The sequence below is a fragment of the Sciurus carolinensis genome, chromosome 1, assembly GCF_902686445.1.
Source record: "Sciurus carolinensis chromosome 1, mSciCar1.2, whole genome shotgun sequence".
Taxonomy (NCBI): Eukaryota; Metazoa; Chordata; class Mammalia; order Rodentia; family Sciuridae; genus Sciurus; species Sciurus carolinensis.
The window spans coordinates 107,634,479-107,662,410 of record NC_062213.1 but is presented as its reverse complement, the minus strand read 5'-3'; the positions used below and the strand labels follow the sequence as shown (position 1 = coordinate 107,662,410).

Below are 27,932 nucleotides of genomic sequence, written 5' to 3'. Positions count from 1 at the left end.
ACGGCCTTGTGCTTACAAGGCAAGCACTCTACCCACTGAGCTATCTCCCCAGCCCCGTAATACCAGTGCATTATTTTTAAAAAGAAGCTTCACGTGATGGTCACACCCCACTATTTTGCAAAAAAATTTGGCATAAAATCTCCAGTCATTACGAGGTGAAATGTCATATTCTTTATGTGACCTTGAATGAGTTCCTTAATCTCCCTACCGCCTCAGTTTCTTCTTCTTCAAGATGGGAATAATAGTAATGACTTCATGGGAGTATTATAAGGACTCAGTGAGATATATGTAGAGCATAAGAATGGTGCCTGATAGTAAGCACTTAGAAGTTTGCTGCTGCTATTATTGTCATTACAATAATCATTGTTCTCATGAAAGAACGAGAGATCATGTAAGGCATTTTGCTTAAAAGGACAGTTGAATTTTCACATATTTTCTTTTCCTTAGCTCTGGCCTGAAGCCGAGGTCTAATGTCATCAGTTATGTCACTGTCAATGATTCTCCAGACTCTGACTCCTCCTTGAGCAGCCCATATTCCACTGATACCCTGAGTGCTCTTCGGGGCAATAGTGGGCCGCTGCTGGAGGGACCTGGTAGAGTTGTGGCAGATGGCACTGGCACCCGTACCATCATTGTACCTCCACTGAAAACTCAGCTTGGTGACTGCACTGTAGCAACCCAGGCCTCAGGTAGGTGGTATCTTCACAGCTAGAAACAAATTCTCCTTTAATGGGTGTATTCTTAATATTTGCTATAATATACTTATGCCAGTGGTCCAGACCAGTGGCATAGATATTCTTAAAGAATACTTAATTCAAAAATTAGTTCTCTGTGATCGAAATTATTTTTTGCTATCAGTTATCTTCCAGGGTTTGTTTTACTTGGAATAATATAAAAATGAGATTGTAATTGGTGTCATTTTAGTTTTTCAAAAACATTCACTGCTGATGGTAGGAAGTGGACAAGATATATGGCAGAAAGATTTACCAGGAAATTAGATTTGTCACAGATAGTTTGAATATGGCAATCTAGAAGAGGACAGGACTTGATAATATTGACTATGACCACAAAAGTGTTTTGGAAAACAATATGTCCTTTAGATTTTTGTCACAGTAGTGGTGCTTTTGTTGGTTTTATTAGTTGGTTTTCCAGTTGCTGTTAGCTACTGGAATTTAGGCTCTCTAATTCAGTTATTGTGTTAGTTGAGCAATACTAGCTTCAGTAACACATCCCAGAATTCTGTGGTTTAACATGATAGATTACTTTTTTACTCATATAACTTCCCAGTGCAAGTGTTTCTAGTTGGCCTGTAGTGAGTTAAGGACCACAGAACCTTGGAACCCTCAGCATCCAATCAAAAGGAGAAAAAAAGTTTGGAGTAGGCAATCCTCCTTTCTTAACCTCTTTAGCCTGGAAATAGTGAACACTACTCCTAGGGCCCCACATAGATGCACAGAGGCCCAGTAAGTATAGTCTTATCTAGGCAGCTTCTTGGTGGCAACTGTGTGCCAGGGAAAAGGAGGATGAATTTTTGGTACCAGAATAGCCATCTATATTATACTTATATAAATGGTGTTTTGTTAGGATAAAGTTATTGCCATAGTCAGACAGGAGTCTAATTTGAGGATATTGTTTTAAGCCTCTGTTTAGTTTTTTTTTTTTTTTTTTTTTTTTTGGTGCTGGGGATTGAACCCAGGGCCTTGTGCTTACAAGGCAAGCACTCTACCGACTAAGCTATCTCCCCAGCCCTCAATGACTGTCCCATTGACGACAAGGTAGAACTTCCTGATACCAAGCTACTGAAGAATTATTAGGACCTCTGCCCACTCTTGGGCCCAAAAAATGTAGACTCTTAGAAGTCAATAAGAATTCCATGCTCCAGTTTACCTACTGGGAAACATAGAAAGGAAAAAAATGCATTCAACTGAAATGTGAAGACTGCAAGTACCCAACAGGATAGGATCTTGCCTTCTTTTATGAACCCTTTTGACATTTAAATATCCTGAAAATTACCAATATATCAACTCCACATTATTGTCTTGTTACTTATTTAATCCCTTCCTACATAAAACTATATGATTCTTGGAGGTAGGAACGGTGTCTTTCTTATGTTTGCATTTCCGGTGGTTTCTTATATATAACAGGTGATTAGATATTATTTATTTAAGTAAACCTTTTGAGGATCCTTTGTGAAGTTTGGAAAGATAGAAAAGAAATACATGTTCTCTTCTAGTGTAGATGTAATTGAAGAAGAAAGATACACTTGAGACCTTAACTCTTATAAACTGAGTACAAATGTGGACTGACTGACTAAGCCCTGACTCCTTTTTAGGTCTTCTAAGCAATAAGACCAAGCCAGTGGCCTCAGTGAGTGGGCAGTCATCTGGATGCTGTATCACCCCCACAGGGTATCGAGCGCAACGCGGGGGGACCAGCACAGCACAGCCTCTCAACCTTAGCCAGGTAAGCGCTAGGGGCTGCTGCTTTCTGTTTGGGGCCCCCCCTGTTGTTACTCTCTGGAGAACCCTGCTTCTGGCTGGACTGCTGAATAAAGCCAAATGAAGCTCCTTTTGTGTCACTGATTTGGTGTTCTGTGGCCTGCGTCGTATCTGCATGTGCTGTGTCTCTTCATTTGCTCTGTGTGTTTGGGATATGCATTCCAGGTTTTCCTGGAGACCTCCCTTCTCTAGCCTAGAAGATTAGAGAAATGTCCGGAATTTAGATAGAGCCTAAGATGCTTTAGCAATGCCTGGTGCTGCACCACCACATCCTGAGGCCAGATTTTTCTTTTATCTCGCAGACCATAAATAACCTGAGCCTTACACTGTTTACTTGACTCAAGAGACAGTGAAAGTTATTTTTCTCCCAGTTCAGTCATCTAGTTCTAATCCACCTGTTGCTCGAGGCTTGAGTCTAGGATTTGTCCCTGTCTCTGATGGAGTAGTGAGGGTTAATTTATTTCTATTTGTGTTCACGCTTCTCAGCCAGAACTCTGGTGTTGGTAGGGTATAATAGTGTGTGAGAAAGAGCACGTGCAAGTCATTACATGTGTTTTAGGCTCCACGTTTCAAGAGGAACATGAAGAATTTAGAACAAAAGAAAGCAATGGCAAGAAAGAAAGGTTAGGGAAAGTCAAAATCACTGATGCCAGGATAGAGGTGAATTAATAGTCACAGATTTGCAGGAATGAACAACCCTGTGAACTCTTGATTCTTCCCCTTCCTCTGTCACACTGAAGAGCAAATCATTGCTGTCTGAGCTGGATTAGGATCTGTTCTGCTTAGTGGTAGAGGGATGGGTGGCTGACTTCTGACAGCATTCATTGCCAGTCTGGGAGATTCTGTGCTATGGCAGTCCAGAAACAGTACACATCAGAACCTCCATTCTTCACTTGGCCTTTAGTGCCCTGAACCAGAGTGACCTCAAGATTCCTCATTCCCTTCTTCCTCCTTCCAGAACCAGCAGTCATCGTCAGCTCCAACCTCGCAGGAGAGAAGCAGCAACCCTGCTCCCCGCAGGCAGCAGGCATTTGTGGCCCCGCTCTCCCAAGCCCCCTACGCCTTCCAGCATGGCAGCCCACTGCACTCGTCGGGGCACCCACACCTGGCCCCAGCCCCTGCTCACCTGCCAAGCCAGCCTCACCTGTATACGTATGCTGCCCCCACCTCTGCTGCTGCCTTGGGCTCCACCAGCTCCATTGCTCATCTTTTCTCCCCGCAGGGCTCCTCAAGGCATGCTGCAGCCTATACCACCCACCCTAGCACTTTGGTGCACCAGGTCCCTGTCAGTGTTGGGCCTAGCCTCCTCACTTCTGCCAGTGTGGCCCCTGCTCAGTACCAACACCAGTTTGCCACCCAGTCCTACATTGGATCTTCCCGAGGCTCAACAATTTACACTGGATACCCGCTGAGTCCTACCAAGATCAGCCAGTATTCTTATTTGTAGTTGGTGAGCATGAGGGAGGAGGGTTCATGGCTGCCTGCTCCTGGCCCTGAGTTCTTAATAATGGGCTGTGGTAAGCACCTCCTTTTACCCTCTCTTAAAACTCCTTAGCCAGCAACTTGTTCTGCAGGGGGCCCACTGAAGCAGAAGGCTTTTCTCTGGGGAACCTGTCTCAGTGTTGACTGCATTGTTGTAGTCTCCCAGTTTGCCCTATTTTTTAATTCTTTATTTTTATGACAGCATTTTTGGTATTTGGAAGAGTTCCGAAACTCTGCAGTTACCAAGGAAGAGAGATCATTGTGAAGTTTCCCTTGGAAAAATATTTTGTCTCTCTGACTTGATTTCTATAAACACATTTGAAAATAAGTGAAGCCCCTCTTTATTTAACTTTGTTTTATTGCCATTACTGTCAGAAGGAAAATAGAGATAGAAGAATTTGAAATCTGGTAACAAATGAGAAAAGAATCATTACTTTTTGTTTAAAAACCAAGACTGAATTGCCTGTTTATTTTCAAAGCAGCTTATGCAAGTTCATATTTTACTATCAGGCATTTCTTCTCAAAAAAGTTTACCTTTGTTTATGGGACATTTAAACTCATAGTGTTTTGTTTTTATGTCACATTGTACTTAAAGGACAATTTTTTCATTTTTGCAAAACCAGTTACGTGTTTTGCCGTTCTCTCAGTTGCTCCTGCATTTATTACAAAGTGATGTTAAAAAGGCAGCTCACCATCTGCTGGTAACTCAATGTGAGGGAACCAATGCCAACCTTGGAAGTACCAAGTATTTTATGCTTTTAAATGAAACACCATGAATTTTTTTCTAAATTATTTTTTAAAAATCCTCTCTCTCCGATCCAACTTGCATTTTATTACTAGAAAAGCCATTAAGGTGGTTATTATTGTATGGTGGTTGTCTTACTATATGCAAAATGTCTTTCTATTTTGAGATATTGGCATTGGTGAGCTGTGCTTACAGGTTGTTGGCATTGACAAACTTGGCCTAATGATCACTATGAATTTTCAATAATACGCCTCTGTGTTTTCCTCATATCTCCCTTATGTTTTATGTGATTTATTTGGGGAGAAGCTAAAGGATCTGAAACCAGATGAGAACATTGTTGTGTATAGCTTTTATACTTTAAAGTAGCTTCCTTTGTATGCCAGCAGCAAATTGAATGCTCTCTTATTAAGACTTATATAATAAGTGCATGTAGGAATTGCAAAAAAATATTTTAAAAGTTTATTACTGAATTTAAAAATATTTTAGAAGTTTTGTAATGGTGGTGTTTTAATATTTTGCATAATTAAATATGTACATATTGATTAGAAAAATATAACAAGCAATTTTTCCTGCTAACCCAAAATGTTATTTGTAATCAAATGTGTAGTGATTACACTTGAATTGTGTATTTAGTGTGTATCTGATCCTCCAGTGTTACCCCGGAGATGAAATTAATGTCTCCATTGTATTTAAACCAAAATGAACTGATACTTGTTGGAATGTATGTGAACTAATTGCAATTATATTAGAGCATATTACTGTAGTGCTGAATGAGCAGGGGCATTGCCTGCAAGGAGAGGAGACCCTTGGAATTGTTTTGCACAGGTGTGTCTGGTGAGGAGTTGTTCAGTGTGTGTCTTTTCCTTCCCTTTCTTCTCCCTTCCCTTATTGTAGTGCCTTATATGATAATGTAGTGGTTAATAGAGTTTACAGTGAGCTTGCCTTAGGATGGACCAGCAAGCCCCCGTGGACCTTAAGCTGTTCACTGGGATTTATCAGAACAGGATTAGTAGCTGTGTTGTGTAAATGCATTGTTCTCAGTTTCCCTGCCAACATTGAAAAATAAAAACAGCAGCTTTTCTTCTTTACCACCACCCCTACCCCTTTCCATTTTGGATTCTTAGCTGAGTTCTCACAGAAGCATTTTCCCCATGTGGCTCTCTCACTGTGCGTTGCTACCTTGTTTCTGTGAGAATTCAGGAAGCAGGCGCGAGGAAGTCAAGCCAATATTAATAAGCATTTCTTCTTTCTTTTTAAAGTATGTGCAATCACTTTTAGAATCAGATTTTTTTTTTTTTCCTTTTTCCATGTGGCAGTCCTTCCTGCAAATAGTTGCCATTGCTAGTAAAATATTTGCTTGTTGAAAAAAACATGTAACAGATGTGTTTATACCAAAGAGCCTGTTGTATTGCCTACCATGTCCCCATACTATGAGGAGGAGTTTTGTAGTGCTGCTGGTGACAAGAAACTCAACAGAAAGGTTTCTTAGCCGGTGAAGAATATTAAGAAAGCACCAAAGCCTGTTGAGTCATTGAGGCTTTTGAGGTTTCTTTTTAACAACTTGTATATTCTTGGGGCCCTTCAAGCTGTGATATTTTCCTAGTACTCTCAGCTCCTCTATGGATCTGGGTCAAATGGAGAAAGTACTGGGGACAGGGACTTTCCTGCCCATAAAGGATTTGGGGGAAGAAGGTTAACCCTAAGATACAGATGTGTTCCATCTGAATTGAAAATTATATTTGAGGGATAATTCTAGGACTGGTTTTATATAGAGAGATGGTGTCAAGGAGGTGCAGGATGGAGATGGGAGATTACATGGAGCCTGGTCAGTGAGCTCTGTACCAGGTTGAACACCGAGGAGCTGTTAAAGTATTTGGAGTTTCTTCCTCATAGGGAGTAAGGGCTTCCAAGATGGGGCAGGTAGTCAGTACAGCCTACCAGGAACATGTTGTGTTTTCTGTACTTTTTTTTTTTTTTTTTAATCATTGTATTAAGTTATGTGTTCACTATATTGGTCAAGACAGCCAAGCAGTTTGTGTAGTTTGTCACTAGTATTATGCAGTTTTCTGGTCAGTGTATGTGACCTTTGTGTCTCCCTTTTGCCAAGTACATTCTGATTTTCTTCTTTAAACGCAGGTCTAGTTTCTAATGGAAACTATTTTATTCCTTATCTTTCCTCTACAAGGGACAAGATTTGTTGTTTTTTTAAGAAATGAGATGCAGGGGGAAAAAACAAACCCCATACTCCTGTCCCCTGTCCAATAAGTAGATGCCATTTAAGATAGGAATCTTAACTCCATGGGAAAAGATAACACCCTGCGAGTTGTATCATTACCGTGGTCACCTGACTAGCAGTTGTGTGGCTTTAAAAACTGTAGATTTTCAGTCTTAGTCTGCAAATTGACCTTTCAGATTTACCAAGATAAAAATCCACCTGTGTCTGCTGAATGTGTATGTGCTCGATGTGGCTTTACATTTCTGTCCCTGGGGCTTAACATTGCTGGCCCTGACAGCATGGAGGAAGTCCTGTGAATGTAGTGAACAGCTGGCCTGGGTCACCATGGCCTGACCTCAAACCAGCTTGAGGCTTTAAGTCCTTAAGTCCTCTGAGAACTTGCACTTCCAGCTTCTCCCTTTCCTGGTGAGAGAGGAAGTGGGGAAGGGTTAAGTATAGCCAGGGAGGCTCATCAGGACACTTGATCACTCTGGAGTTTTCAATAGCTCTCAGGAGGTGATGCACTGTCAGTGTTCAACTGAAATGCCAACCCCAGAAATAAGAACTTCATTTCAAACAGTTCTGGCCATTCTCAGCCTGCTTTCGTGATTGCTCATCCATCATCCTCCACTAGAGGGGCTAAGCTCGACTGCCCTTAGCCAGGCAAGCACAGTCCTGTGTGTTTATTCAGCATTGTTATGCAGAAATCCACTAGTTGAGATGGTTTGTTTTAGGATAGGAAATGAAATTGCCTCTCAGTGAAAGGAATGGCCCGAGCCTGCTTCCTATTTTGATTTTTCTTTTAAACTGATGGATGGTGCAGCATGTCTACATGGTTGTTTGTTGCTGAACTTTATATAATGTGTGATTTCAATTCAGCTTGAAAAATAATCTCACTACATGTAGCAGTACATTATATGTACATTATATGTAATGTTAGTATTTCTGCTTTGAATCCTTGATATTGCAATGGAATTCCTACTTTATTAAACGTATTTGATATGCTAGTTATTGTGCGCGATTTAAACTTTTTTTGCTTTCTCCCTTTTCTGGTTGTGCGCTTCCTTTTACAACAAACCTCTAGAAACAGATAGTTTCTGAGAATTACTGAGCTGTTTGTAATGCAGATGTACTTAGGGAGTATGTAAAATAATCATTTTAACAAAAGAAATAGATATTTAAAATTTAATACTAACTACGGGAAAAGGGTCCATTGTGTAAAACATAGTTTATCTTTGGATTCAATGTTTGTCTTTGGTTTTACAAAGTAGCTTGTATTTTCAGTATTTTCTACATAATATGGTAAAATGTAGAGCAATTGCAATGCATCAATAAAATGGGTAAATTTTCTGATTCACGTGGCTGTTTTTACTTCTGTTATAAGGGGACAAAAAGGATCAACAAATGAAACCTTTGGAGTAGCTAAACACATTGCATTTGAACATTAGTAGAGTATTGGAACAATTTCGTTCTTCATACAAATCTACATAATGGAAACAAATGCTGTTTGGTAGGGAATTCTTCCCAAGAATGGAGGCCCAGAGTCTGAACTTTTAGATGATTGAATCTGACCCTTTGAAAAAGGTAGAAGATTCTGAGATGAGCTAGTTTAACTTTGTTTTACCAAACATCTAAGGTAGCAGAATGAAAATAGAGTCACCACAGGAAGATGCTATTGTTTCCCTCTTTTGGAGCTGTACTGTTAGAGATGTGGTCCTTTTAGAGATGGAGCACTTTGATTAGATTTCTCATTATGCTCAAGGGAATAAAATTTCTCCTGGCTTGTGGAGATGTAGCTCAATGGTAGAGCACTTGCCTGGTATGTGCCAGGCCCTTGGTTCAGTCCCACCACTGGAAAAAAAAAAATTCTGATAAAGAAATAGGAATTTGTCTAGATTTATCACTGCAAGTTTCTGAATAAATGCTGTAATTGTTTTACCATTTTTTTTGGACATTGGGAATTGAACTTGATGAGACAGGGTCTCACTGAGTGCTTTGCACCTCGCCATTGCTGGGGCTGGCTTGGAACTTGTTGTCCTCCTGCCTCAGCCTCCCTAGCCGCTAGGATTACTGACATGTACCACCATACCCAGCTCTTTGTATTTTTTGAGACAGTGTCTCATTAAGTTGCTTAGGACCTTGCTAAATTGTTGAGGCTGACTTGGAACTCGTCATCCTCCTGCCTCACCTCGGCTTCCCAGATTGCTGGGATTAGAGGCATGTGCAACCACACCTGTTTGCCTTCTTTTGACACATGGTTTTGGGCCAAGTCTACCTTCAGTAGACCATTTAATCAATTTTAGGCTTCTGCAGCTTTAGTTGGAATATCAAAATGAGCAACTCTTAGGAATACCCTTTGGAACCCTAATCCAGAGAAATGACCAGTAGTCTGTTCTCTCTCAGTAATAGGAAGGTCAGAATCTATTTTCTTTTGGTTTAGACTACAACATATTGTTTTTCAGATTTCTCCCTTAAACCAGTGAATGTAAAATAGTATGAATTTGCTGAACTCCCTGCAATTTTGGTAAGAGAATATCCCCAGAAAGCCATGTAGAATAACTCTTCTATCACTCTCACTTCCAGATAATTAACAGGTATTAACCAACTTCTCAATGACTTTTTTGGTGTTCTTACTTTTATTTGACCCTCGGGTTGAGAGAGGCTGGCATAGCCCCTTAAAGAAACTGGGTAGTATGTAGGGAAACCCACATTTTAATGAAAATTCTTACAAATTGAATTCACTTGGCATGCTTTGTGGAAAATTTTCCACGTGGTGTGAAGTCTAAGCCTTGGTTTCACCATTCACAAATTAGCACCAAGTACTTAGCACAAGATGGCGCCAGTGAGCTATAGAAGAAGTTCCACTTGACCACTTAGACTTTTTTTTCCCACCTCCTCCCTTCAAAGCTCATCTCCCCTGCTTCCAGCTTCCACTGAACAAGGCAGACAATCCATTCTATTATTGCTGGAGAAAGAAAGGATTAATGATGTCAGTTTCTTACAAATCAGCTCTGGAAGCACTCTCCTGAAACAGAAATGGAGCTTGCTGAGTTTTCTTAGGGTCTCTGCCTCCTGCAGCTCACTTCTTTCCCTTTGTGACTGCCCAGAAAGCCTCTATCCTCAGATTTCCACCTCTTTCCACTCCTGAGGAGCCTATAGCCGAGGCAGAAGGTGGTTAAGGTTTCTGGCTGCTGTGCAAGGGGGCCATCTGTGTTTGATCAATCCAGGCAGAAGGAGGGGGTGGGGGTTGTGAAGAGACTGAAAGCATTCCAGAGTAGTGAGAGAGACTCGAGATCACAGAAAGAAGGCACCACCCCCGCCCCGCCTCCATGGCTAACCCACAGACTCAGGGGAAGAGGCCAACAGCACACTCTTTCTACTCTGGCCCCACTCTCTAGGCTGCCATGGGGCCCAGCGCACCTCTCCTCATCCTGATCCTTTTGTCTTGGTCGGGACCCCTTCAAGGACAGCAGCACCACCTTGTGGAGTACATGGAACGCCGACTAGCAGCCTTAGAGGTGAGGGACCCCTTTCTCTTCTAGCCCAGCCTGGGAGGATCCATATCTTCTTTTGATTCAACCAACTCATCGGGGTTCTCGGGATGGTAAGATGGGCCTCTGTAAGCTACAGAAAATTCTGCCTTTTAATAAAGAGGATCCTCAAAATTAGAAGCCCTGATCTTTCTCCGTGTAGAGCAATTCCTGAACAGATAGACCTTTGTGTTTTACCCCTGGGTTTAGATGAGATAAAAAGGCAGAGTGGAAATAAGGGCCAGGATTGGGGGGAATGCATCTGAAGAAGAGCTGATGATTCTTTTGAAGTTGGAGGTTCCCAGAAAATCTGCAACTTCTTGCCCTCCTTTTAAAAAACAGTTTAAAGTTCCTAGCATCTCCCCACTATACACATTGAAGTCCATAGCATCTTAATTCCCAAGAGGAGAATTGTACAATGGAGCAGAGACCCCCTTCTCACCCTCATGCACTAAGACCTCCCTAGAGGCCCAGATGACTCAGTGTCACTGCTTAGAGAGAACACAGGTTGAAGGACTCTGGCCTAGGTGGATCTGAGCCGTGCTCCTTGCACATTGAGCACTTCTGAACCTCTGGTTTCCTTTGCTCTGGGAGTAGATGGGGATGTTGAAGTCTAACTGAGTTTGCTCATTTTCCCATTCCTGACTCCCTGGTTTGGCCTCTTCCTGCCTGGGAGTTGTAACCCTTCAGCCCACCCGCACTCCCTATTCCCCCACCCGTTCAGGAACGGCTGGCCCAGTGCCAGGACCAAAGTAGTCGGCATGCAGCTGAGCTGCGGGACTTCAAGAACAAGATGCTCCCGCTGCTGGAGGTGGCAGAGAAGGAGCGGGAGGCACTCAGAACTGAGGCTGACACCATCTCGGGGAGAGTGGACCGTCTTGAACGAGAGGTGGACTATCTGGAGACCCAGAACCCAGCTCTACCCTGTGTAGAGCTTGATGAGAAGGTGAATGGAGGCCCTGGGACCAAAGGCAAAGGCAGAAGAAATGAGAAGTATGATATGGTGACAGGTAAGTGGTCTCGCAGCAGGTCCCTCACACCTTCAGACACTCTAGTCTTCCTTACTTGATTCTTTCTCTTTTCTCTTTGTCCCAGTCCATTGTGACTGTCTTCTGAAATCTGTTAGAGGGAAAAAATCTCTGTAATGACAAGTTTGTTAAGAAATTTCCGCGAACCCAGGTGTCTGGTGTCCTGTCTTTCTCAGCCTTCCCTAAGACTGGAGGCATCCACAGAGCAGATGCCCACTGTTCTCCAGATGGCCCACCCTGCTGGAGTTCTTGCTGTAGGCATCTAACTCCTGCCTCTATTTCCTTTTCTCCTTCCCCACCAGACTGTGGCTACACAATCTCTCAGGTGAGATCAATGAAGATCCTGAAGCGGTTTGGTGGCCCAGCAGGCCTGTGGACCAAGGATCCACTGGGGCCAACAGAAAAGATCTATGTGTTAGATGGAACACAGAATGACACAGCTTTTGTCTTCCCACGGCTGCGTGACTTCACCCTTGCTATGGCTGCCCGGAAAGCTTCCAGAGTTCGTGTGCCCTTCCCCTGGGTTGGCACAGGGCAGCTGGTGTATGGTGGCTTTCTTTATTATGCCCGGAGGCCTCCTGGAGGACCTGGAGGGGGTGGTGAGTTGGAGAACACTTTGCAGCTCATCAAATTCCACCTTGCAAACCGAACAGTGGTGGACAGCTCCGTGTTCCCGGCGGAGAGGTTGATTCCCCCCTATGGGCTGACAGCAGACACCTACATTGACCTGGCAGCTGATGAGGAGGGCATTTGGGCAGTCTATGCCACCCGAGAGGATGACAGGCACTTGTGTTTGGCCAAATTAGATCCACAGACACTGGACACAGAGCAGCAGTGGGACACACCATGTCCCAGGGAGAATGCCGAGGCTGCCTTTGTCATCTGTGGAACCCTGTATGTCGTCTATAACACGCGCCCTGCCAGTCGGGCCCGCATCCAGTGCTCCTTTGATGCCAGTGGTACCCTGACCCCTGAACAGGCTGCACTCTCTTACTTTCCCCGGCGATATGGTGCCCATGCCAGCCTCCGGTATAACCCCCGTGAGCGCCAGCTCTATGCCTGGGATGATGGCTACCAGATTGTCTATAAGCTGGAGATGAGGAAGAAAGAGGAGGAAGTTTAAGGAGCTAGCCTTGTTGTTTATGCATCTCTTACCCCATACATTATATCCTTACTAGATTTCCTGCTCTTTGTTCTTCAAATATATAGGCAAGTTGTGCCTCAGAGCCCCTATTTTTTTAACCTTGGCAACCAAAGTCTCACAGCTCCTTTGTTTCATATGGAATGCCAGATCTTGAGTAATCCTTTTTTAGCTAAAATAGTAAAAACCCTAAATATTCACTCCTGATCTTCTGCCCCCTATCCACAAATTTCGGCCCCAAAGGACCCAGACCCAGTGCTCTGACCCTCCCTCAAGGGAAAATGCCAGGCATCAGGCAGCAGTGTTCTTGCCCTCAGTATGACCCGGCGGGGAGAATAGAAAACAGAGACACATCTGCCCTCTCTCCTTTACAAATTCCTCCAGTGTCTGAAGATTGGGGCTTTCTCCGAATCATTTTGTATTGCAATATTTTGCATTAAAAGAAAAATCCACTGTTCCTCTCCTGTGTGTGTTTGGGTAGACCTCATACCAAGTTCTCCACATGGCCCACCATTTTCCCTCCCACACATCTCCTCTCCTTAAGCCACATTAGGGACTTGGCTGGGCTCCCTCAGCTGAAAGAGTAAGGGCTTCTCTAGTTACAGATTTTACTGTGAGGCGCCCGGGAAGCGGCAGAATCCTGCCACTTTATGAGGTTGGACAAAAGTCCTGCCTCCACACCCACCAGCATCCACAGCAGCCATCCCAGAACCACCAATGGCGCTGTGCCTCTGGCCACAAGACACTGGGCCTAGGGGCAGCGCTTCCAATTCTAATACTCAGAATTCTGAGCCAGAAAACAATGTTACTTGCTTTGACGTCCAGTGTGGAAACCAGAGTGCAGAATACATGTGTTTTTAGTGAAGACTTTAAGTCTTACCTCTGGAGTGGATTCTTCCCCTCACCCTAAACCCCGACTCCTACCTCCAGCACTGGGCTCCTCCCCAGGGCTGGGTTGCACAATTCTTGGTCTGAACCGCTCGGATTTTCCTGCTGCCACAGCGTCTGCGGTTTGGGCCGGGAGGAGGGGCAGTGGCTGTCCCAGATGTTGGTCTCACCAGTCCCCTAACACATCTCCTTCCCTCTACTCACATTATTCCACCTAGCAACCCAGTCCTGGGACCTGGCTGCAGACTGCCTGGGAGGAAGTCCTGGGAACTTAACTCTTCCTGTTCTAACACCCAGCCTCTGGCACGGGATTGCAGATGACATTCTGGGGAAGACAGAAAGGATGGGAGGAGAGAAGCTTCAGGCTTTGGATCCCATCATCTAGCCATCTGCTGATCTCTGCACCATGGCCCCCACCCACCCTTGTCCCCATGTTCAGCACTCAGGAACCTGATGGACAGAAGGCACTGGCTTGATAGGGCCATTTGCCTCAGGCAGCCCTGGGAGCATTCTGGGTTATTTACCCTTGCTGGAGGGGGAAGGAACACAGTCTTCTCTCCAAAGTACAGTCCTCCCTCCCTCCGCCCAGGACAGGGTGGATCCTTCAGGGCCTGCGATCCTCCTTTTGTCTTCTTTTCTTTCTCCTCACACAGAGCAGCTCCTGACGTAGGTTGGTGAGGAAGGAGAAAGAAAGGCAGTGAGGCACCTCACAAAGGCTCTATTGTAGGGAGCCTGGGGCGGGTGGGGGCTCGCTCCCATTCAATTCTCTCCTAATGTGGGGCTGGCAACAGTAATCACCGCCTGTCAGCCACAGAGGGGTCTGCCCACGGAACATCTGGCTCCAGAGCAGGGCTCACAGGAAGGGGCGTGGAGGAGGAAGGGAGTTCTCAGTGGAGGCCTGGAGAGCAGGGTCCAGTCAGTGAGGGACTGCAGTGGTGCTGTGACTGTGTATGTATGTGTGCGCACGCAGCTCTGAGAAACTGACTATTTGTATGCATGTGCAGGGGCAGGGCTTGCTGGTCACATCCCAGTGTGACTGGCTGTGTCTAATGAGAAGCTACTAAAGGGTGGGACTGGGTCTGTGAAGTCCTTGGAATAGAACTAGTCATGGGGGGCAACTTTTTGATGACCCTGACAGGGAAACAACTCTGACACTGTGTGCGTAGATGACATCAATTCAAGGAGCAAGTGTACAAAGTACATTTTTAAAAAAAATTTTTTTAGTCGTCAATGGACTTTTATTTTACTTATTTATATGCAGTGCTGAGAATCAAACTCAGTGCCTCACACATGCTAGGCAAGCGCTCTACCACCAAGCTAATACTCCAGCCCACAAAGTACATTTTTAATGCCAGTTCCGTGAAGACCTGGTCCTTCTGCCTCACACAAGCGTGTGCTTGTTTGTCTTTGTGACGTCTTTCTTTGCCTGGTTCCTCAATGAGAAGGGAAAAAGATGTTTCTGGGTGTTTGTTTGTTTTAAGCTTAAATTTTCCTTGGAAAAGTTCGCTCAGACTTTTCTGAAAGGGCAGAAATCTCTGGGGTCCTGTCGCTTATTACTTTTCACGTTTTGTTTTTGGCTTCTGTACAGTAGTAGCTAGGGCTGTTTTTCAAAAGCATTTTGGAAGGTGAATGGAACTGTGTGGGCAGATGCAATGAACTGTCCAAATTCATTAAACTAAATTATCTGCTCAAAGAAACAGCCTGGGTAGCTGAATCCTATGGTCGAAAAGCAACCTCATCACCCCTCTCAGACCCTCCCTCACCCGTCACTTGGCTGAAATCTCTGGTTTGGTTGAACAAAAGCCCGTGGAAGGCAAAGACCCTAATGGAGGATGGAGAGGTTAAAAGTCCACTGAGAAGGTCTGCATCTGTCCTCAACCCTGGTCCTAGGACAGGTGGCAGCCAGGATGGGGTGGGGGTAGCACCAAGATTGCCCAGCTTGTTGGTCCAGCTGTTGCTTTTCCATCACAAGACAGAGTAAAGAGGGCCCCTCAGCCCCACAGGGCCTCAGGGTTTCCTGCCCTACCTTCTAGCTCTTCCCTTTGTTCTCCATGTCCTTGCCTCCCTGATGCTGGTCTTAGCTTCCTCCTGCAGTGGAAACCAAAGTGTTCATCTGGTTTTTTTTAATTGAGGCCTGTAGCCAGTATTGTCAGAGCCCCGGATAGTGGGGAGGCAGAGGGCAGAGATGTGAAGGAGGGAGCTGTTGATTCAGCTGTCACTGTTTCCTCTTGGCTGGGGCTAGAGTGAAACAGGAACCCAAACCCTTTCCCTCCTCTTCCTCCTGCCTCAGATTTTTCTGAATCCCTTCTCAATTACTCTTCGTATACAGGCACCCCTCCCTGAGGCTCCTGGGGATGTCCTTTTGCACTGCTTCCTGTCTCTCTACCTGGTTTATGTCAACGCATGCTCATTTTGAGAGCTCTTGGGACTATGCTGGTAAGTCTCCTAACCTTCAGGATAGGTCTCTTCAGGGCCTGCTGTCGGCCTCTCTCTGATTGCCTTTGCAGTGTGGCCCAGGAAAGTCTTGTTTTCTTTGGCCAGAGAGCAGGGCTTCCTGCCAAGCTCAGCCCTGTCAGCGGCTGCAGCCTCTGGGCTCCTCTGCCCCAGCCACCAAGGAGGGTAAGTTCTTCTCCCCTTGCTCTTTAACTTCTGCTCTTCCAAGGCAGAGCTTCACAGATTAAATCTTTGTCTATGGATTTAATAACTGCACAGAAGAATTAGAAATGTGGAAGCGAGTGTATTATTCGAAAGGGCAGAGTGAGAAAGTAAAAAGGAAGGACTCCCAAACCTCTCTTACCAGAACGTGAATTTCTGACAATACCTCTGGTCCAATACCTCTCCCTTGAGAACACTCTGGCATGACCTCTAAGAATAGATGTCCTTGCTCCCTGTCCATACTTGTGTGACCCAAGAGGAACAAATAAGATTCTCTCTCTTAGGAATTAAGAATTACACAGATCTGAGATGTTAGATCCAAGGAAGTGTCCGGAGGCCCCTTTGCCCTTCTGCTGAGAGGCAGTGAAAGCCAGACTGTAGGGTGAGGTGGATGCTCAGAAACAGGCAGGAGGGGGAGAGCGGCTGGTCTTGGCTGGTGTTCATGGCCTGGCTCCAGTCTTCCCTCCTGGGCTCACAGTACACTCTGCCTCTTGGGTTCTACAAAATGCCTGAATCCTTAAAATAAATATCCCCTTTTGGGGTTTATTTGCTTTTTTTTTTTTTTTTTTTTTTTTTTTTTTTGGCTTAAATTAGTATGGCTGGGTTTCTGTTTTCTGTAACCCAAAGATAATTCCTCATCCTCGCCTTACCTCCCTTTTCTCTCCACCAAAAACAAAACAAGACAAGAAAAAAAAAAAAAAAAAAAAAAATCACCCCATGCCATGGGCCGCTGGAAAAAAAGACGGCTTGGAGTGTTATTCCCTGCATACGACCCAGAGGACTGAGAGGACTAATGGAAGAACCACAGGAGGCCTGTTCTGAATCATCTCACCAAGGATCCCTCAAGGCAGACCCCTATGACACCTTGCAGGCAACCGCCTCAATTACTCTTCTGTTTGCTCATGGTCGTTATGGTTGGATCTTAAGTGGCCCTCAAAGCTCATTTGTAGAAGACTCGGTCCCCAGCTGATGGCACTATTGGGAGGTGGCACCTGTTTCCCATCACAGTTCTCTGCATTATCAGTAACAGTGGAGTTAACAGGCATCTTACTCCAGCTCCCAGGGAAGAAAGCAAGGTGTGCTTCATCATCCCCCACCTCTGTGCCTGGACCAGCTCTGCCAGGAATTGTGTGTGTGTGTGTGTGTGTGTGTGTGTGTGTGTGTGTTTGTGTGTGTGTGTGTGTTTCACATAGTGTTACCAAGCTAACTTTTCCCTTCTCTCAAAGATATTTTAGTCGTCCAGCATGTGTCCCTAGAAGCAATCACTAATGACTTTTTAAACTTAATCTTGCCGTTGATTTTGACAGAATCTTCATAGCTCTGTTTGCACTTCATCTTACAGATATTTATTATTGTTCAAAAGCACATGACAATAATGTTTTGTAGTTGCAGAATTTTGTGTTTCAGACCTATAAATCCATGCAGTTGTCAAACACATGAGCTGTTCTCCATCTATTCTGATTGCTCTTTTGGAGGAGGGAGGTAGTGTGGAAAGAGCAAAAGGGTGAGAGTAAGATGACCTTCCATTTCTGTGTGAGTGGACCCTGTGCCTGAGTGTCCTGGCTCTGCACCTCATTAACCGCGGGGCGTTGAGGAAGAGGCCAACCCTTCTACATCTCAGTTTGCTCACTTGCAAAATGCAACTATATCACCTGCATTATCATTTCCTAGGATGGTTGAGGTTCAAACCCGGATGCATAAAGCATTCAGAACTTCTAGAAAGGGCTCTTAGGAATCATCTACTTTGTCTCTCTCATCTTTTCATTGGAGAAACTGAAATCTAGAGGGCATTTTGAGGGCAGGGATCAAGCCTTCTCCATTTTTCTATCTCTAGGGTCAAGACAGAGTCAGGCACATACTGCGTGTCCAATGAATATTTTGTAAATGAGTTGAGTGACCAGCTCCCAGTGACACAGCTGTAATTTAACTTCTCTTGATGATTCAGTCATTATCAACATCAATTACTATACTGCAGTGCGATGCCATGATGCCTTCGGAACCAATTATGCCACACAGAATGTGGCTGTTTTGTGAATTTGCTTTTCTACTCAGTGCTTCTTGTCTGTCCTCTCTTGCTGTCACCTGTCAGTTCTCCCTGAAGCCACTGGATCCACTTTGAGGAATCTCCGTCACTGTTTCTAATCAGCTGTCCACTCTAGTCAGGGGCAGTGAAAGGGCTTTGAAAGATTTAGTCAGTATGTATGCCATCCCTTTATTGGAGTCACAAGGAGTACAGCACAGTATTCCACAGACCAGAAACATGGCTTATTTGAAGCTGGAAGAGTCCATGATGTCAATTGATCCAGTCTTTCAGTCCTTCAGTCCTTCAAGTGAATCCTACCACACACACCCCTGTCCAGTTCCCTCCGCACATGATATTAGTTCACTTATGACTCACGAAAGTAAGTTCACGTAGTGGCTGAGGAAGCCATGATTTCTGACCCCTGAAATCTCTACCCAGTGACCTGGGTTCATATGCCCCCTTCCTACATAGGGGAGATTAACATACATAGAAGTGAATTTCCCTGAATTCTTCTTTTTAACTTTTTTTTTAATTTAAATATTTATTTTTACAGACTACATTTTGATCCATTGTACACAAAAGGGGTGTTCCCCTAATTCTTAAATATAATCTAGCTAATTCCCTCCTCCTCTCTGTCCTTTCCTTCCCTCTTTAGTCCTAATTGAGGTGAAATGGTTTTTACTGTGGTATGTTGCTTAGAAGCCTAGGGAAAGTTTTAAAAGTATAATCTGGAAACACTTAAGGATAATTAAGTATGTAAGGGGAGACTGGAAATGCTAATTGTACCACTGGATTTTAAATTGAGATAGAAGTAATCTTATTTGAACCAAACCTCAGTATTCATTTGAAAGCCTGTACATCAACAAATTATTGGTCAGAAGTAATGATAATAATAAAAATGGGATTTATGTTCTGTGGGTTTTTAACAAGGCCAAGTGAAGCAGAAAAGCATCCTTACAATTCATGTTGTAGAGAGGATTAGGTGGGTTACTGTTTCTCTAAGGGCAGTGTAGTCAAAGTACATAGAGCAGGTGTCCAAGGTTCAAGCTGCACTTCAGCTATTTTCTGTCTGCAAGATCTTGTTTTCCTCATTTGTAAGATAACAACCATATTAATATCTCCCTCACAGGGATGGTGTGGTGACTAAGTGAGATAATGTACATAAAAGCGTTCTGTAAATCATAAAGCTACACAAATGCTGCTGTTCTCATTACCCAATACTTAGCAAACAGTATTTTTTGTTTGTGCTAGGTTTGGGGCAGCTAAGGATGGAATAGGTCAATAATCAGTCTGGCAAGGAGAAGCAAAAGGATGCTGTACAAATGGAAAGTCATAATTAGGGGAGTTGAGTATTAAAAGCAAAAGTGAATTGTAGATATCCCAAACTCAAAAAGGGGATATGAACTCCATCTTCCCTGGACCATACCAGGGAATTCAACTGCTGTGTGTGGTTATCAGCATGTAGGACATAAAAAGTCAGAAGTGGTATTCAGGGTGCATAGTCAAAACACATGAGAAGGCGGGTGTGGTGGCCCATGCTGACAAGCCAAGCTACTTGGGAGGAGGAGGTAGGAGGACTACTTGAGGTAGGAGGATCACAAGTTTGAGACCAGTCTAAGCAATTCAACAAGACCCTGTCTCAAAGTAAAAATAAAAATAAAAGAATAGCGTGACAAGGTAGAGCAAGATCTAGAGCTTAGTTCATGGAGCAGACAGAAAATCAGGGGACAAGACAAGGGTTAGAGTCGGGATTAGTCACTGAGAGACACTGAAGTCTGAGGGGAGCCCATGTGAGTGGCAGAATCTGTGGGAACACTTCAGAGTCAAAGTCAACTGGGACAGACAATTGATTAATTAAAACCTTAATGAATATTAATGGCATGTTTACTGTGTGCTATGTACTTATTCACAACAGCGAATAGAACAAGACATTGAAGCTGGGTGCAGTGGTGCGTGCCTGTAGTCCAGCTACTCGAGAAGCTGAGGCAGAAGGATCACACGAGCCCAGGCATTCCTGGTCAGCCTGGGCAACAGAGTGAGACCCCATCTTGAAAAAACAAAAACAGTTTAAAAACAAAGCAAAATCGATCTGAACCTCACCCCCACCCCCACCCCAGTCATTACCTTGTCTTCTCAGTCTGGAGACTAATGGGATGGAGAGGTAACCACATTCCAGTGTGATAGGTGTGGGTACCCCAGCCCTGCCTGGGTGGGGGATGGACCACATTCTGGAGGCCCTTCACCTGAGCCCAAGGGATACTCCTCTCCACACCCACAAGTCATTGCTGCATTATCACTGAACTGGCTATTGCAGGGGACTTCTATCAACCTTGCCAGAAGTTTCTCCCAGCTCCAGTGTATGAACTCTCACCTCACTGTGTGTCCTTATTTGTGTATGGGCCCATCTCCCCTAGAGTCTAGATCTTGAAACTGACCCCTTCTGTGGGGAACCAACCCCTGATAGGACAGTAAATTTCTCTTTTCAACTTCAGTGCCTAGTGGTCTGGCTCAGGGGAGGAAAAGGCTGGAAGGCACAAAGGAAGAAAGGGGTCTTTAACAGTCCAGGAGCTGTTCTCTTCTTCCCAGGACATTCATCATGGGCATGGGGGGTGGTTAGCGCCCTGATGCCATGTCCTTTTGCAAGTGTGTGCTCTCCCAGAGGCAGCTGCTCTTCTGAGCATAGAAATATTCCAAGGCCAGCAGCCAGGAAGCCAGAACCCAGGTTGGAGCCAGAGCCCAGTTGCTGTCACACACAGTTTCTTTGTAAGTCTCCTGGAAACAGCCTTTTTGCCAACTTTGTGTCCCATGGAGCCTGGACACACTGAATTCATCCATGAATACACCTTTGCCTTGGACTACAGCTTCTGCGGGACACTCACCTCTGGCCTGTGCCACTCACAGAAATAATGAAGAGTAGCACTATTTGCTGGGCCCTTTCTGCCCACTGGACATGGCACTAGTGCAGTGGTCTCAAGCCTCAGAACAATTGATACCTCCAACAAGTATCTCATGAGAGCCAAGCTTTGTGCTGGGGTCCAAGCGGGTGATGGGATCTTCTGCCCTTGGGGTGGGTAGGAGGTTAAGGATGGGATGATAAAACAGGTTTCTCTCCACTACCTGAGCCCATCTTAGTGATTTAAGATAAGTGCCTCCCTCAAGAGGGACAGTGTGTTGTACGAATTCCAAGGAGGAAGAGGTCTCACTCCAGTGAGGGATTGTTGAAGAGGCTTCAGAAGGGTAGAAGTGGTTCTCAGAGGAAAGAGAGAGGGGCTGAGAGGATGTTTCAGGAAGACAGACAAACACAACACAGGGAGGAAGTGGTCAAGCACACAGGGCCAGGAAACAATGCTGGGTTAGTTTTATGAGAACCTAAGTATGGATGCAGAGAGAAATAAAAACCAAGCCAAACCAAACCAAACCCCATAAACTAAAGCAAAGCAAAGTAAAACAAAAAAATCAAAATGAAACAAACAAACAAACAAACAAAAAAATCTGAAACAAAAACCAAAACTAAAAAACCTAATCAGGGCCATATTGCTGCAGGGGCTCATTTGAATGGAGATAAATATGTTGAAGCTGTGAATGATCAGTAAGTGACACAGATTGAGTTAACAGTATGTGCACTGTTTAATCATTACTACAAGCCTACAGATTAGGGTTGGTATTATCCTCATTTTAAATGAAGAAATTGAGGTTTGGACACATAATTTAACCAAGATCATACATTACTACCCCGCAGGAGGCCTCCATCCAGAGTAGGAAATTGTGCCAAAGGCTCAATGTACCATTTGGCTCGAAAGATCTTGCTCTTGACCCTTTTGTTGTAGCAACTATATGGGAGTGGGTGAGTTTGTCGAGGGAGAAAGCAGAGGTGGGAAAAGAGATGTGAGGTTCAAGGAAGCATCTGGATTCTGCGACTAGGAGAGTGAAAAGGAGCCAGGGAAGGAGAGAGACTGAGTGGAACTAGGGAAAGTCCTCATCTCAAAATCCCATAGAGGTCCAAGAAGAAGATGGCTGCCAGGAGTCCCCACATTCAGCAGATCAGGCAGATGAGGGCAGGGAGCTGTAGTGAGACGGAAGGGAATGTGCAGCAGGGCACCAGGCAGAGAGAAGGGCAGAGAAATAGCAGTTACTTCTGGAGAAATGGTGACCAGGCACACAGGGAGGGCAGGAGAGGGCAGAGAAGAAGCAGTGCTGAGGGAGGAATTTCTTGATTTATTTTTATAACATGACTAGTTTAATAAAGAAAAAATGGAAACAACCAACAAAGATGGAATCTGAAAATAAATTATAACTGGGTGCAGTGGTGCATGCCTATAATCCCAGAGAATTGGGAGGTGGAGGTAGGAGGATTGCAAGTTTGAGGCCAGCCTTAACGACTTAGTGAGATAATATCTCTGAATAAATAAATAAATAAACAAACCAGGGATGTTGCTCAATGGTAAAACACCCCTGGGTTCAATCAGAACCCCAAACAAACAAACAAACAAGACCCTTAAAATTATAATATATTTATGCATTGATTATTATGTAGCTATTAGAATAATATTTTCAAGACTAATCTCACAAGAAAGTGAACATGATAAGTTAGCATTTTAAAAATTACCTCAGAATTGAAATTATGTAAACATCTACAGGGAAGGATTTTTAAAAAGTATTTTTAATTATGAAATATTTTGTATATACAGAAAATAATTTAACTGGCAACATGAACTACCACTCAGACTTAAAATGTTAACATTTAGGACATGCTGTAGATCTTTCTCTTCAAAAAAAAAAAGACATCAGCTATGGCTCCAGCTAGCCCTCTTCTTACTCTAACCTCTCCTCTCTCCCTTCCTGCGGGGGACCACCATCCTTAAATTAGGATCATTCCGTGGCTTTAAAAAATATATACTCATTACATATCCTTCCACCAATACCATTGGTACAATCATGTGATTTTAAGATTCACACAAAAGATATCATTTCCAAATACATATATGCGATTTTTAAAAACTACTAAATTACTCTTGAGCTTGCCGATGATGACTCGCACAGCACAGGTTCACTCACTTTAACCTTCCTTGTTTTAGTGAGCCACTTCCCCTCCCTGCCTCTGGACACTTCCATCATTGCCATTTCTCAGGGTGAGCAGTGGTTCTGAGCAACAACCTGGCAGCATCTCTGGTGCTCCCAGGAGAGGGTCACTTTATGGACCCCAGCTGTGGAAGCACTGCTATGCCATTGCTGGGTCTGCCATCAGTTTTCCTGGACACTGCCACAGAGCCCACTCCGTCTTCTGATTTCCCATGTCCCTGACACTCAGTGTGGTGACACCTGTTGATTTTTGCCAGCTTCACCAGTGTGAACAGGTATTTCATTAATATACTAATTATCACGTATGAGGAGGAATTTTAAAGATAGGGGAAACATTCCCCACCCCCCGCCCCAGAGGGGAATAGGTAGCAGCTGGGCAGAGAGTGAGGCAGTAATGGAAGATGGGGAGAATGGAGAGGGGAGGAGCCCAGGCTGGATGAGGGAGAAGGGACGAGACTGCTGAGATATCAGAGTGAGGGGACACAAAAACCAGGTGGAAATGGAGCAAGCTCCTGCTGGAAAAATCCACCCTTTGGTGGAAAGTAGCATCAAAATGAGCTGCTGAGCTAGGCATGGTGGCTATAATACCAGCAGCTCTGGAGGCTAAGGCAGGAGGATTGCAGGTTCAAAGCCATCCTCAGCAATTTATTGAGGTTGTAAGCAACCTAGCGAGAACTTGTCTCAAAATAAAAATAAATAAATAAATAAATAAATAAAAAGGGCTGGGGATGTGGCTCTGTGGTTAAGGGTCCTTGGGATCAATCCCCATTTAAAAAAAAAAGAGAGAGAGAGAGAGAGAACTGCTGAGGGTGAGAGGACAGGGAGCATTTTAGAATCTGGAGCGGGGAGCAGAAAGGAACTGTGAGGGATGATTGAAATACAACTGAGGGGAAGTGAGGGCCAACTGTATCTGCAGAAGATCCACAGTGAGTCCCTCATTGCATCTACTCTTCCTGGCCAGCATGGTCCACTGGCAACAACCAACAGCTCTAGCCTGTTCTGAGCTCTTACCCGGTATACTTGATAGACATCTTTCCAGGTCAAAATCACCTAGAGTTGCATTATAGTTTTGAGAAAAAAAAAAAAAAAAAAAAAAAAGGTTTAAGGGTCTTTGTTGCTGAAGATTTCTTAAGTAGATATTATGTGATGTGGCTGCTCAGAAAGATGATACTCCTTAGGCTGCATTATTAGGAGCATGGCCTTAGTGTGGAGGAGGAGAAACAGTCCTGTGTTGCTGTGCCCTGGTCAGGCAGATGGTTATTATCTCCATTTTACAAATAAGAAAACTTAACCTCTAAGAGGGTAAGTTGCATGCCAAGGTCCCTGAGAAATGGAGGAAATAATATCAAGAAAAATACTACTAAGGAAAACTTTCTGGGAAATAAGAGATCTGTCTTCAAAAACCAGAAAAATCATCATGAGGAAAAGAGACAATGCTTACTTTATCTGACTCCAAATGCAGAACTAGACTGATTGGCTATAAATTACACAGAAAGAATCCCCCTTCACAGAAGGAAGAGTCACCCATGTGCCAGATTGCTTTATTCCTTGATGGTAATGAGTTCCCTGTTCCTGGAGGTATTCAAGCAAAGACCAGATGAATGTTGGGCAGAGCAATACCGAAGATGCAAATATTAGGCCATGAGTGAAAATCGATGCCCTTTGCGATCTTTTCCAACATTCAAATTTTGTTTCAGTTTTTAGCAAGAGAAAAAGAGGAAAGGTCCAGAGGGAAAAGGTTCAAAGGTATTGGAAGGGCTGACCATGAGGCTAACATCACATGCTGCATTTAGGAAATGAGAAGGGTTTTTCTGGCTGAGGGGAGAACTGAGCCTCTGCCTTTCCCGCAACCTGGCCACCTCAGGTGAGAGGAAGAAGTTCAGTGTCTGCGTTCCTGCTTGAACTAATCCCCATCCATTTTTCACCAGCTCTGGCGCAGGCGGCTGGCTGTGGTCTGAATCTGATGTTTGCATTTCTGTAGCAGGCAGCTGCTGGGACTGGTTGCAGAGGGACAGATTTGCTTTGCACATAATTTAATCCAAGGGTTAGGTAATGAGCTTGCTCCCCCTCAGATGAGGGGAACCAACATGCTTCCTCCACCCCGCCTGTGCTTGGTTATTAGCAGGGATGCTGCCCTGTGGACCTTGTTAGATCGCTCTTCCATTCATGTGGCACAACTCAGGGGTGATTTACTGTAACTCCTGATATTAAAAACCTCTGAGTGAGACAAGCAAAATGAATAATGCTCTGTAGTGAATTTTTTAATGAATTTCCTCTCTGCCCCTAAAAAGAAGGGACTGGAAAGAAAGAGTGTTGGACCAGGGAAAGACCATGATACTCTGCAAGTCAGTGTTCTTGATAATTCTGAGGGGAAAATAATCAGAAACAGTGTCCTTCCCCTACCCCACTCCCCCATTCTGGTCTCAGTTAAGGACTGTCAGATGGCTTGACATCTTTCTGGTATTCTTAAAATAGATAAATAAGCAACCACCTGAAAAAAAGAAGAGGTTACGATTCAGGGTTTAAGTCATCTCGGCTGGCTCCGATTTGCATATATATGAGAGTGTGGCCCTGTTCCCAAGGCTGATTGCTGGGAGACTGGACTCACAAGATGCAGATCTACTCAGTGACAAGTGAGGAGGCCCTGGGTCTTCCTTTCAACACCTTCACAGACCCTCACCCTGGGTCAGGGTGTCCTGACCAGGGCTGGTTTCCTGGTGTGTGACCCTTTCTGTCACACAGGGCCTTCAGGTTTTGTGGTTGGTTTAATGTTTTTCTGTTGCTGTCCTGAAATTTCTTTTTTGTTTTTGTTTTGAGTTTGGTATTAGGAGTTGAACCCAGGGCCTTCCACATGCTAGGAAAGCACTCTACAACTGAGCTACACCCCTAGCCCTTAAAAAAAAAAAAAAAAAAAAAAAAAAAATTTTTTTGAGACAGGTTTTTGGTAAGTTGTTGAAGCTGACCTTAGACTTGTGATCCTCCTGCCTCCTGTGTAGCTGTATTGCAGGTGTTTTAGTCAGCTTTTTCACTGCTGTTGACTAAAGGGCCTGACCAGTATAATTGAAGGGGAGGAAAAGTTTATGTTAGGGCTCATGGTTTCAGAGGTCTTAGTCCATAGAAGGCCGGCTCCATTCCGTGGGGCCTGAGGTGAGGCTGAACATCATGGTGGAAGAGTGTGGCGGAGGGAAGCAGCTCACACCATGATCAGAAGGCAGAGAAAGCAAGCTGTATACTCAAAGCCAGGCCCCAATTCCCACCTCCTCCAGCCACACCCTACCACTCCAGTTACCACCCAGTTATTCCCAGCAGGGATTAATTCACTGATTAGGGTAAGGCTATCGTCCAATCATTTCTCTCTCCAAACCTTCTTGCATTGTCTCACACGTGAGCTTCGGCACCGCGCTGCTTGGCTTGGGATTATGTAGTTGGCACTGCTAATGGCACTTTCATTGTTGGTGGCTCTGCCCTGTATTCATCTGCCCTTTGCCAACTCTGGCCTTTTCTTATGGACAAGGTGATATAAAGTTAGAGAGAAAAAAAAGAGTAAAAGTGTATCTGTCTTTTAGGAGGACACTTAATTGTTTTTTTTTTTTTTTTTTTCTTTTTTATGCCCTGATTTAAAAAGTAATACATGTTAATTGTGGGAAATTTAAAAGATACAAAGAAAAACATCCATACCCCCAGCATACAACAATATATCTTTCCAATCATTTTTACATTTTTATTCATACTTTTGTTCTGTCTTTTAGTCATTGGAAATACACTGAAATAATGTTTTGGAAAATGCTTTTTAAAGATTTCTAATATAACGAGAATTTTTCTTGTATCTTCTTTCTCTCTCTCTCTCTCTTTTTTTTTTTTTTTTTTTTTTTTGGTACTGGGGATTAAACCCATAGTGCTTATATCCCCAGTCCTTTCTTTATTTTTTTATTTTGAGACAGGGTCTTGCTAAGTTACTGAGGCTGGCCTCTAACTTGCAATCCTCCTGCCTCATCCTCCCAAATCACTGGGATTACTGATGTGTACCATGCCCACACTTTCTTATTTTTTCTTCAAAAGAGTTTTGATGGCTAGATATAATCCACTGTACAAAGATCCCATCAATTAATCAATGCCTTATTGTTGGGTCATTTAGGTTTATTACAAATAGCATTTCAATGCGCAGACGCATTGTTGTTCACCGCTCTCACTTAGCTTCCTCGGTTGCAGTTCTCTTGCTTCTTTTCTCGCGCGTGCGTGCAGCGCCTTTGTACAGCCGTGGACCTGGAGTGACCTTACAGACTGCGGGCCTGAGAGTCCATAGATACTTGTCAGGCGACAGGCAGTCAGTCTACCGTTGGAGGTAAACAAATTGGGGTCCAGCTTAAGCTAGAAGAAAAGCGTCTTGCTAAACTCCAGACAATGGAATGTGCCTCTTGAGATCATGTGTTGCATACACGTGTACTTAAAACAGCCCCGCCACTGTGTAGAGCTCTTGCAGTATGTCAATGTTTTACCAAAGCGGTTGCACTTTAGCCTCGGGACAGCCTTACGAGGAAAACTGCAGTTTGATATCTTATGGGATAGAAGGCTCCATCTTTGAGGATATTGAAACACAGGCATTGTACTATAGATGGAGGCTGACAGCCACAGAAGTGAGAACTGTTAG

The 27,932-nt window shown here is 44.2% G+C and overlaps 2 protein-coding genes across 3 annotated transcripts in view; both read left to right on the top strand.

Moving 5' to 3' along the window:
• Hipk1 (homeodomain interacting protein kinase 1) overlaps nucleotides 1–8,293 on the top strand; it is a 54,227-nt gene extending 45,934 nt beyond the window's left edge. For both annotated transcript variants that reach the window (XM_047550956.1, XM_047550961.1), the window contains exons 14-16: nucleotides 448–689; nucleotides 2,333–2,463; nucleotides 3,457–8,293. In XM_047550956.1, coding sequence (XP_047406912.1) covers nucleotides 448–689; nucleotides 2,333–2,463; nucleotides 3,457–3,945 — 862 coding nt within the window. In that variant the 3' untranslated portion in view covers nucleotides 3,946–8,293. The remainder of the gene's footprint in view (nucleotides 1–447; nucleotides 690–2,332; nucleotides 2,464–3,456) is intronic.
• Nucleotides 8,294–10,269: 1,976 nt separating this feature from the next.
• Olfml3 (olfactomedin like 3) lies at nucleotides 10,270–13,096 on the top strand. Its single transcript, XM_047557611.1, has 3 exons — nucleotides 10,270–10,458; nucleotides 11,195–11,480; nucleotides 11,801–13,096. The coding sequence occupies exons 1-3, from the start codon at nucleotides 10,345–10,347 to the stop codon at nucleotides 12,619–12,621; spliced, it is 1,221 nt and encodes a 406-aa protein (XP_047413567.1). The 5' UTR covers nucleotides 10,270–10,344; the 3' UTR covers nucleotides 12,622–13,096.
• The last annotated feature ends 14,836 nt before the right edge of the window (nucleotides 13,097–27,932 follow it).